The sequence below is a fragment of the Schistocerca nitens genome, chromosome 8 (assembly GCF_023898315.1).
Source record: "Schistocerca nitens isolate TAMUIC-IGC-003100 chromosome 8, iqSchNite1.1, whole genome shotgun sequence".
Lineage (NCBI taxonomy): Eukaryota > Metazoa > Arthropoda > Insecta > Orthoptera > Acrididae > Schistocerca > Schistocerca nitens.
The window spans coordinates 367,304,997-367,317,265 of record NC_064621.1 but is presented as its reverse complement, the minus strand read 5'-3'; the positions used below and the strand labels follow the sequence as shown (position 1 = coordinate 367,317,265).

Below are 12,269 nucleotides of genomic sequence, written 5' to 3'. Positions count from 1 at the left end.
TATCTCCTCATTAGTTACGTGATCTACCCACCTAATCTTCAACATTCTTCTGTAGCACCACATTTCGAAAGCTTCTATTCTCTTCTTCTCCTAACTATTTATCGTCCATGTTTCACTTCCATACATGGCTACACTCCATACAAATACTTTCAGAAACGACTTCCTGGCAGTTAAATCTATACTCGATGTTAACAAGTTTCTCTTCTTCAGAAACGCTTTCCTTGCCATTGCCAGTCTACATTTTATATCATCTCTACTTCGACCATCATCAATTATTTTGCTCCCCAAATAGCAAAACTCCTTTACTACTTTAAGTGTCTCATTTCCTAATCTAATTCCCTCAGCATCACCCGACTTAATTCGACTACATTCCATTATCCTCGTTTTGCTTTTGTTGATGTTCATCTTCCCTCCTTTCAAGACACTGTCCATTCCGTTCAACTGCTCTTCCAAGTCCTTTGCTGTCTCTGACAGAATTACAATGTCATCGGTGAACCTCAAAGTTTTTATTTCTTCTCCCTGGATTTTAATACCTACTCCGAATTTTTCTTTTGTTTCCTTTACTGCTTGCTCAATATACAGATTGAATAACATCGGGGAGAGGCTACAACCCTGTCTCACTCCCTTCCCAACCAATGCTTCCCTTTCATGTCCGTCGACTCTTATAACTGCCATCTAGTTTCTGTACAAATTGTAAATAGCCTTTCGCTCCCTGTATTTTACCCCTGCCACCTTTAGAATTTTAAAGAGAGTATTCCAGTCAACATTGTCAAAAGCTTTCTCTAAGTCTACAAATGCTAGAAATGTAGGTTTGCCTTTCCTTAATCTTTCTTCTAAGATAAGTCGTAAGGTCAGTATTGCCTCACGTGTTCCCATATTTCTACGGAATCCAAACTGATCTTCCCCGAGGTCGGCTTCTACCAGTTTTTCCATTCGTCTGTAAAGAATTCGCATTAGTATTTTGCAGCTGTGACTTATTAAACTGATAGTTCGGTAATTTTCACATCTTTCAACACCTGCTTTCTTTGGGATTGGAATTATTATATTCTTCTTGAAGTCTGAGGGTATTTCGCCTGTTTCGAACATCTTGCTCACCAGATGGTAGAGTTTTGTCAGGACTGGCTCTCCCAAGGCCGTCAGTAGTTCTAATGCAATGCTGTCTACTCCCGGGGCCTTGTTTCGACTCAGGCCGTTCAGTGCTCTGTCAAACTCTTCACGCAGTATCGCGTCTCCCATTGCATCTTCATCTACATCCTCTTCCATTTCCATAACATTGTCCTCAAGTACATCGCCCTTGTATAGACCCTCTATATACTCCTTCCACCTTTCTGCTTTCCCTTCTTTGCTTAGAACTGGGTTTCCATCTGAGCTGTTGATATTCATACAAGTGGCTCTCTTTTCTCCAAAGGTCTCTTTAATTTTCCTGTAGGCTGTATCTATCTTACCTCTAGTGAGATAAGCCTCTACATCCTTACATTTGTCCTCTAGCCATCCCTGCTTCGCCATTTTGCACTTCCTGTCGATCTCATTTTTGAGACGTTTGTATTCCTTTTTGCCTGCTTCATTTACTGCATTTTTATATTTTCTCCTTTCATCAATTAAATTCAATTTTTCTTCTGTTACCCAAGGATTTCTACTAGCCCTCGTCTTTTTACCTACTTGATCCTCTGCTGCCTTCACTACTTCATCCCTCAAAGCTACCCATTCGTCTTCTACTGTATTTCTTTCCCCCATTCCTGTCAATTGTTCCCTTATACTGTCCCTGAAACTCTGCACAACCTCTGGTTTAGTCAGTTTATCCAGGTCCCATCTCCTTAAATTCCCTTCTTTGTGTTTTTAGTATGCATAAAAAATCTTTAAACATATCTTTGGAAATAACAATCTTTGTACAGCTAGAAGCTCTCCCTATGGTTGTGCTGACTGTCTGTTTAGTCTTAAGTTGTCTTACAATAGTCTAGCAAGCCGAAAGCGGCAACAAAATGTAAAATAAATGTTAACAGTGAAACATTGACAATGGGTATTTCAGCTTTTAATATGTAGGTGTTCCTCCGAGTAGTAACAGAATATTCTATAAATAAAAAGGAAAACACTCTTGAATCTTAAACAAACCCTTAGTCACATTGCCCCTTAACCCATCGCCTTCCCTGCTTCACGTACGAAAAGAATGGCTGTCCTTCAAGGAGGATCCAAGCTTTCTAATGCAAATTTTAAGAGTGAATTTAGAATTTGCTACATAAAAATATTTCAACTTCTCAACAAAAATAACTACACAGTCAAGGTTCAATAAGAGGTGTCAGAACACCGCAGCTAGTGCCGCTGCTTAACCGTGTGAGTAATCTCACCTGGAACCGCAGCTCCCCCGTCGGTGGTCGTGCATACGGCACTCCCTTGAAGCTCGCGTACTGCGTGCCCAGAGCGCTGCTCACCACTGCACCCCTCAGGGTGCCCTGCTCCACGGTGACATACACGTCTTGAGCCTGGAAGCAAATTACAGAATGATTGGTGTGATGCCGTTGCAGAACGGGAGACATCTCCGCCACGTGAATAATTATTACCGCTACTCTCCACAGTCACTGAAGTTTCTGAAAGTTTACCGTAGCGAATAAAGAAATTTTACATATGGTGCGTATCAAGAATACGTGACTAAATTTATAGGTGATTTGAGGAGAAACTGAGTGCGAAATTTAGCAACAAACCTTCACTTCTGGCAGTAACAAAGGCTCTGCGAAGCAGTGCACAAAATTGATCTGAGCTTGAAAGACACAATCCTGTGTTAGAGCACTCAATCGTACTGGGTGGTGAGTGATGTCGGCAACCCGTGACCAGATATTTCCAAGGGTGAGACATATCACAGCTATAGTAGAACATCCTTTGTATCGAAGTAGGTCGGGGTAGCACGGGTATAATTAGGGTGTTGCGTTATCTTGTTGAAATATTACATCACAGAGACCTTAAATATAGGGCACAGCCTCCAACCATAACACAAACGTAGCCATCACTGTCCAAATTACCATCTATGCAAGTCAGAGGTGATCGCGTTGTGTTCTTAACACCTTCCCATAGCATCACGCCAGCTTCTGGGCTCCTGTGGTGGTGACGAATGAAATTCGGCAACATTCGTTCTCCTCAGAGCCTCTATACATGGATGTGACCACTGATGTACAGAATCCAGAAACGGAACATATTTGAGAAGTCGACGTGTCTCCCCCCCCCCCCTCCCGTCGTGTAATCTGGAATACAATATTTTTATTTATTACATAATTACGGTATCATAGATTTCCAGAACTGATTTCCTGCGAGTGACTAACAATAATTTCTCTAGGATAAAAAAATGGCTCTGAGCACTATGGGACTCGACTGCTGAGGTCATTAGTCCCCTAGAACTTAGAACTAGTTAAACCTAACTAACCTAAGGACATCACACACATCCATGCCCGAGGCAGGATTCGAACCTGCGACCGTAGCGGTCTCGCGGTTCCAGACTGCAGCGCCAGAACCGCGCGGCCACTTCGGCCGGCCTTCTCTAGGATATAATAAGTTTTCTGTGTCCCTGTAAAATTTCGTTCTTCTGGTGTGACAAGTTACGAAACTAATCAGCTAATTTATTTCAAAAATGAAGATTTAACGTCTCGTCCTCGCACCCCTCCTACCCCCAAATAAATTTCTGAATGCGCCCATGCCTCAGCGCACTGCTGTTGAGTCGCCCCTCTTTGCTGCCACGTACAGGAAAGGCACAACAATGGTCACTCAGCTGACAGACAGTGGTGCTCCAGATGGCGTCCTATTGTCCCAGTGAATACTTGTCTTGCTGCAAATAGGCCCAGTTCTTGAGTCAAGTAAGCTACGTGGTTGAACGATCCTGTAAGGACAAGTGAACAAAATGTATATCCTTTCTGGCGATAGTCGCGTGTGATCGTTGAGATTCTGCATAGCTTTGAGCATGGCTCACCTAAAACCATCGGTTGTATACTGGCACGCCAGTTTTGGGATTGCAACCGACGAGAGCTGTAGTATCGCAGTACTGCATTCTCAATAGGCCACCTCTTGAACACCTGCTGGTAGACGTTTCATCCCCTTACACGTGGTGTGAAATAATCTTTTGTGTTAGCAGAAAAGCCAACACCGTGTTACGAGCGGAGGCCGAAATGCACGCGTCTTAGCTCACGCAGGCTGGCGTGAAGAGGGAAGAACTATACTGACGTGAGGTCTGGAACATGACAAGGAATGAGAACTCAGAAAGCGGACGTAATTACTTTGATACTTAACTTTAATCCATTAATGATGAGCGTCGCTCTTAACGGTACATGATTCACAATATTATCTGTTCAGAATACATTCTTGAAGTAATTATAGTAACTGAATAGGGCGCCTTGCTAGGTCGTAGCAAATGACGTAGCTGAAGGCTATGCTAAACTGTCGTCTCTGCAAATGAGAGCGTATGTAGACAGTGAACCATCGCTAGCAAAGTCGGCTGTACAACTGGGGCGAGTGCTAGGGAGTCTCTAGACTAGACCTGCCGTGTGGCGGCGCTCGGTCTGCAATCACTGATAGTGGCGAAACGCGGGTCCGACGTATACTAACGGACCGCGGCCGATTTAAAGGCTACCACCTAGCAAGTGTGGTGTCTGGCGGTGACACCACACAATTTTTCAAAAACCTCCACAAAATGTAACTGCTAAATGAGAAATCCGCTAAGTATTCTTTCCTTACTTACAGACTGTACATTCCGTGATAACTGCTTTATGCAATTGTACTAAAATGCTAACGATGTGCATATCTGTGCATGTAGCAATTTTCGTAAGAATTTTTAATTTTTGTTGCACACATCCTTCAAGTTATTGCAATTTTGATGTCCAGTGCAACTATTTATTGTCCTTAACATCTAATAATTAATGCAGTAGTCGAAGACAAGGTCGTACTTTTAGGCAGGACCACATAAACTATCTGATCAAAAATATCCGGACACTGATTACTGGTTAACGGCTGTGTCGAGGTGGATACACCAGTTCCGTCAGATCACATATGTCAAGCACCGCTAGGCGCTTTTAGCACTTGGATGGGTGACTGTCTGGGTTCACAGCGCACTATAACATTCCCCCCCCCCTCCCCCCCCTTGCCTTTATGGCAGAGGGAACAGGAGGGGTAGTGGCGTGAAGTCCGTGATCATTAATGTTCACGCCAGTGTCCTGGATTAAATTCCAAACCTCTTCGCAGCCTTTCATGAAGAGGGGGGGGGGGGGGGGGGGGGCAAGCGACAATGTTGATAGTGATCTGTCCATCGGATTGGGGCGCTAAGCTCGGCAGCTCCTTTGGTACCCCTAGGGAGAAATGGGGTGCGCGCCATCACTGGCTTTGCCCCTCTCCCGTCACCACCAACACGAACCTCACACTGTACTATTGAAACGGTACAGTAGTTTCCGCTCCATATTGCACGATGTGGCCGGCCGCGGGTGCAACAGAACCCATGTGGACGGGTGGAAAGAAATGTGTCAGGCTTCATAATACATATTTATATGTGTCGTGTATTATGCATTTCTTGTACGTGAATGTGAATCTGCAGATGAGCTTTCCTAATCCTCCTCACACCTTTCCATAAAGCGTGGCCAAATCTTAGTTGGGAAGTAGTTCTGTAGTATAGTAGTGCCAACCTTACTCCTGGGTAGGGGATCAGGGTGACAGCACTGGCAAAGTCAAAGACGTTCCAGTGTCACAAGATTTGGGGTGGAGAGGTTGGTCACGGCCAAGTGTTTCGACCAACCCTTCCACCGGGGTCCAGAAAGACCTCCGGGTGCCCGCGATATTCTGGGAGTGTTACAGAAGACGGGTAAGTGAGCAGACGGGCCCTCAGTGCGTCTGTTCCGATGTTCCCGCGTGGAAGAGAGGTATTTGAATATTTGCACTAATTCTTTTATTTCAAGCTTCGGATTGTGTAAAGAAATAAATGTTCTCGTTTAATTTCGCAAATTTGACCCCCTGTGTTAACGTATCTGGTCCCCAGTTTGCCCGTTATCCTCCTCACATAGTGGATGTCCCATGTAAAATATTGGGAGACTTTGGTGGTATACATTTGGCAACGCAGGTCCGTCTTGCCCGTAGAAATGTGCGTGCAGATTAATATATAATATACCCGTGCTATAATTTGTAAAATTGTAATATCTGTAAACTGGATCAATTGCTGCAATCGCTGTAAAGTCGAGTGATAATGTTTAAATAAATAATCAGTTGTCATCAATCATTAACATACCCTAAAAATCACAAAGGAGTCAAGTTAAAGGAATTCATTTAAAATAAAAGATACAGAATGCAGGGAGCCACACATCAGCGTGTGAGCCCTCCAGCCCCTTGCCTAGTACCGTACAGACAGGGCACGCTCTCTAGGTAGCGCTCTCAAGCTCCCCTCCCCAGTTATCCGTTGCGCAATTTTCATTCAGGGCTTGACGACATCAGCTTTCATCTGGCGTCCCCACGCAAAGAGGTTTGACGGTATTCACTATTCACACACTAACCCAGTCATCTACACTTAACACGTACATCCCCCCCAGATCTCATACTTCGAGACGGAGAGGTGCCTGTGAGCGTGAAAACCTTTTCAATCAGGCGGCTGAACATCCACTTTCGGGTCTCCCAACAATTCATGCCACACGACTTTACTTTATTTGCATATTAGTGGACATTACTATGAAATGTGTCCACTCTTTGCCTCTATGGCAGCTTGACCTCCACTGGGGACTGCTTCAGTGATGTTTCTGAATGTCCGTGGAGGAATGGCAGCCCATTATTCCTCATGAACCAACACCAGAAAAAGTGGCTATGTTGGACGCTGTGGTCTGGAGCGAAGTCGATGTTTTAATACATTCCAAAGGTGTTCTATTTGGTTCAGGAGTCCAGTACATTAAAGGAATGTTACTTTCAACAAATCATCGCCTCACAGATCCTGCTTCATGGAATGCTGATACCAACAGTCACCGTCTCCGAACAGTTCCTGTAACTTATGAAGTGTATAATGCTGTAAAGTCTGTTCGTATCCTTTCAATTTTAGTGTTTCCTTAAATGTAATAAGGGGCCCACCCCCTAACCATGAAAAGACACCAATATCAAAACACCACCTGCTCTGTACCTCAATGTTGGCACTCAGATGAAGGCAAGCATTCACCAAACCCAAACCCTTCTGTGGGAGTGGCACAGAATATAGTGTGGCATCACTCCAAATCACTCGTTTCCTGTTATCCGTCGTCCATAGGCCTCGCTCTTTACAGCAACTCAAGCGTCTCTTAACACTGACTACAAAAATGTATGACTTGTGAGAAGGTAGTCGACCATTGTCCCCATTCTTTTTAACTCTCTACGTGCAGTCATTGTGTTAGCTGTTCTGATGGTGGTAATTTGGAACTCACAGATGATCTCTTCCACTGATTTCATGTGATTTTTTACAATCACACTCCGCAATGCTTGACAATCCCTATCATGGAGTCTATCTGGTGTTGATTTATGTGTGATTGTTCCTCTGCATTTTCATTTCACAGTCGCATCACTAACCAGCGACACATGCAGTTTTAGAAGAGTTGAAATTTCCCTGATAGATCTATTACTCAACGAACAGTCGGAGTTAGAAGACCTTAAAGCCTACTGACAGACCAGTTCTGCTGTTACTGTTCCTCTACTGACAACACCGTATTTCCAGCCTCCATTTACACCGGCAGATTCGCCTCTCCTGAGATCTAGTGTGGCCACTAGCTGATTGCATACAGCTGTCTAAACACTTTTGATCAGATAGTGTATTATTAATGTTCAAAACTATTTCCTCTCCTGGATATACATTTCTGACAATACATGCAGACGGATTCGACTGAGTTCAGCGTTCCCACTAGGTTGAATATCAATAATTTTGCGATAAATGTTGTTCCTACTAAGCGTTTACCATGAGAGGATAACGGAAATGAAGGGCAGGAGAAACATTTGGTTAATAATAAGACGATGAACAACCCACCTCCCTGCCGTAACAGCTGCAGAGATACGGTGGTATGATGCTGTGCATTGTCGTGCAGAAGACAACACGAATCATTTGCGAAGTATTCTCCATGCATATGTCTAATTTTCAGGACCTTATAGATGATCTTCTACTAGGTGGCCGCATTAAAAGACATCCCTACTGGCAGGTATTCTTTATACAGGGTGTCCCACAAATGTCGCGACTAACTTCGAGAGGTTATAGAAGGTGTCTTGCGGAACAAATTGAGGACAGGAACTCAGTGACGCTACAGAGCGTTTAACTTTTAGGTTTCTGTGCCTGCAACTAGGCCACCCCTCCGGCAGCAAACGTGACTTTGTACGCTGACGGTAATGATCGGGGCTAATTGCCACGATCGCCGGTGGAGAAGATAGTGCGAGCTGCTGCGTAGACAGACCTTTTCTCCTATGAATTTGACGCCCTGTTGCCTTGATGAATGACGGTTTCATGCACAGGTTTCCATTCGCAGTTTAGTTTTCTCCTGAAACCCTCTAAAATCTCCAATGTTTTTCGGTATACAGGACCACATCACCCGACAGTTTCACTTGTCGATATCAGGTCGTGCTTCAGGAACTACGACTGCTTGCCTGTGACGTTGCGTGGGGGATCCGGAGAAATGGTGTCACTGTCCGTCTTATCCTGGCTTGCTCCTGTCTTTGAGTCAGTCTGTATGCAACAACAGCGAACACAGTAACGGTTATCCAGTGTTCCCACGGCGGTTGTATAAGCATCCCGTACGGCATTCCTGTAAATTATGCCAAAATTCGAAATATTCGTCGATGATTTTCGGTCAAGAGTTGACGAATTTTCGTATGCCGTCCTGTTTAAGGTGCGCGTCAAAAGGCTGCCTCGCCGATGCGAGTTTTCCACTCAGTTCCAGCCGTGAGGAAGTATTTGTATCATTCGTCCACATACTTTTTCAACAAATAATTGTTTCCATATACCTGGCGCATCATGTTGCGACATTGCCTTCCCAACTTTAAAATAAAATTTCACGTTCGTACATGTCTCCATCCCATTCTTACCACCGTTCTGCATTACGCCTCGGTTTCACTCAGAAACTAAACGTCTGGACAAAAACACGACTGAGCGAAGAACTACTGAAATTGGCCCAATATTACCAACTAAATCTGCACCATCATCTATACCCAGCAAACCAATATGAAGAGCACAGTTGAGGGCACTTCCCACTGGACCACGTAGAGAGGTTGCTTCCCTATCCATTCGCATGTGGATCGTGGAAAGAATGATGGTTTAATTGCGTCTAATCTTGTCTTCGCGGTTCCTTCGAGAGCGATGCTTAGGGATCTGTAGATTTCTCAATACTGTTTTTACAAACTTTGGAGAAAGGATTTCGCGGTATTGTTGGCGCCCGTCTTCAAGCGTCTGCCAGTTCACAGCTTTTAACGTTCCACTGACACTCTGTCGTGGGTCAAACAGACCTGTAACATTTCATTCTGTCCTTCTTTGTACACTTTCAAAATCTCCCGTTAGTCTTATTTGGTACGGGTCTCGTACACTTGAGTAATACATTATATTGGCTCTTGCCGGTGTTTTTTAAGCAATCTCCTTTGTAGGTTCATTGCTTTATCTCAGTACCCTAGCAACTAACCAACCATGTGCATTATCTACGACTGTACTTATGCGATCGTTCAATTTAAAATCCCTAAAAAAATGGTTCAAATGGCTCTGATCATTATGGGAATCAACTGCTGAGGTCATTAGTCCCCTAGAACTTAGAACTACTTAAACCTAACCAACCTAAGGACATCACATACATCCATGCCCGAGGCAGGATTCGAACCTGCGACCGTAGTGGTCTCGCGGTTCCAGACTGCAGCGCCTAGAACCGCAAGGCCACTTAGGCCGGCATTTAAAATCCCTAAAACTGTTACAACGAGGTAACTGTATCAGGTGACTGCTTCCAATAGTGATTCGTTTACACTGTAGTCACAAGTTGCTTCGTTTTAGCGTTTTGTAAACTGCACGAATTTACATTTCTGAAGATTTAAATCAAGTTCCTAATCTTTACAACACTTTTAAATCTTATCAAGCTCTGAATAAATATTTGTGCATCTTTTTTCTGACTGTACGCCATTATAGATAATTCCATCGTCTGCAAAAAGTTTAAAGTTATTACTAATATTGTTTGCCATGCCATTAATACAGAACATGAAGAGCAAGGGTCCCAATATACTCTCCTGGGTACGCCCGAAGTTACTTATACATCTAATGATGACTCTCTGCCATCGATGAGATGTTGCTTTCCCCCTAACAAGAAATCCTCAATCCAATCTCAGGTTGCTTTTGATGTCCCATGTGATTGTATTTTCGTCAGTAAACATTGGTGATATACTGCGTCAAATGCCGTTCGAAAGTCAAGAATTACTGTATTCACATGACTATCTCGATCAATGGATTCGGAATGTCTTGTGAGAAATGCAGATGGCCGATGTTTGCGGAAAAGGTCCTATTGTCCGAGATATCTCATTATGTGCAAGCTCAAAATACGTTCTAAAATCGTTAAGATAAGAATGTCAAAGATAGTAAAGGTAGTTCTGTTGTGGACCAACTACCGACTACAGCCACACTACTAATTAATTAACCTTATTTGTTGATTGTTGGTTGTAATATATAAAGTATGTTACAACTTCAGTGTAATCAACAGAGTGTTTACTTATTAATTCTGAGCGAATATCTGCAACCTTTGAAGTCCTGTCGTACTCAGTTGCGTACAATACTACGGTACGTTGATAATTTTTGTTTTTGGAATGTCTAATTACACGTTAAAACAACTGAGACACATTTAGAGTTAACACAGCACATAGGAAACCCCGCACTCCGCATGGCACTGACAGAAAAAACCGAAGACAACACATACACGGCAGTGAAACATTTACAAAATAAGCTTAAACAAAAAATAATGTAACTAACAATAAAAAAGGCACAGACATACATTTGCAGAAGTAATATGAAACCATAAGAACATCAACACACATTTTACCCACGTTTCCCTCTAAATCTGACAGTGTCAGAACTACAAGAAAAAAAGAAAGAAACTCGTTTGGAAAAAGATTTGAAACACTGCAACAACAGCAGGTTAAACCAATACATAGAAATTAAATACATTCTGGCACGTGAATAAGAACTGTTCACACACACACACACACACACACACATACACTGAAAAAACTACATATACCATCACGTAATCATATTAAAACAAATACGATTACGCTCACACACACACACACTCACACACACACACACACACACATATATGTAAAGTCTGGAAGGTAGGAGACGAGATACTGGCAGAAGTAAAGCTGTGAGTACCCGGCGTGAGTCGTGCTTCGGTAGCTCGGATGGTAGAGCACTTGCCCGCGAAAGGCAAAGGTCCCGAGTTCGAGTCTCGGTCGGGCACACAGTTTTAATCTGCCAGGAAGTTTCATATCAGCGCACACTCCGCTGCAGAGTGAAAATCTCATTCTGGATACATTGAATAGTTTGCAATAACTTCGATCTTTGGCAATAACATTCGACTGTTGGCAACACCACACAAAGCAAAACATCAAAAGGCAGTTACGCTAGCCAAATATGGGAAAACAACGATTTTAATCGCATAAAATGGACCTGTTACATGAAATATTAAGCACACTCATGTGAAATTTGTATGTCTGAACTACCTAAAGTACCCCTCATTTCTTCATTTAAAGAAAAGTCTGCCTTTACGAATACTTGTAAGCCCGAAATTTTTCTGACGTCAGTGTCCTGAGAGTAGCGTAACATGTGGTAAGAGTCATCTAATAAAGAGTGGAAGTAATAGGAGAGAAAAAGGCGCTCACCAGTGAGGACGAAATAGTGGCCACGCACACCAGTGCTACTAAAGACGAGATCATCCTAGTAATATTGTGTTGGCAGTGTCACAAGTCAGACTGAACAGAAACAGTCATGGTCGGAATTATAACGTCTGAAGAAGTTATAGCCCATGAGCCGGTTTTATCAGTGGAGTACTCAAAGCACTCTACGCCGTATCTACTGACAGTACTGATAAAGGCTGTTGTCAAGGTCGAATTACCCTGAGGTAAGTTGATGCCCTTAGCGACATTAAGCTGCAATCTACAACTGTAGCTTTGGGAAACCCTCGTCGCCAGTTTTGCAAAGGCAACCTCGCTACTGCTGGGGAGGCCGAGTTGCCACTGTCGTTACGGTAGATCGAGTTTGTGAGTTCGTGAAACGGGTTCTGGTGCTGGACACCTCT

The 12,269-nt window shown here is 43.4% G+C and overlaps 1 protein-coding gene across 1 annotated transcript in view; it reads right to left on the bottom strand.

The window, feature by feature from the left end:
• The window catches only part of LOC126198942 (acetylcholinesterase-like), a 78,716-nt gene extending 66,758 nt beyond the window's left edge, over positions 1-11,958 (bottom strand). Inside the window, exons 1-2 of the mRNA XM_049935586.1 lie at positions 11,854-11,958; positions 2,343-2,477 (exon numbers count right to left, since the gene is read on the bottom strand). Of these exons, the coding sequence (XP_049791543.1) occupies positions 2,343-2,477; positions 11,854-11,907 (189 nt within the window). The 5' untranslated portion in view covers positions 11,908-11,958. The remainder of the gene's footprint in view (positions 1-2,342; positions 2,478-11,853) is intronic.
• Positions 11,959-12,269: the final 311 nt, after the last annotated feature.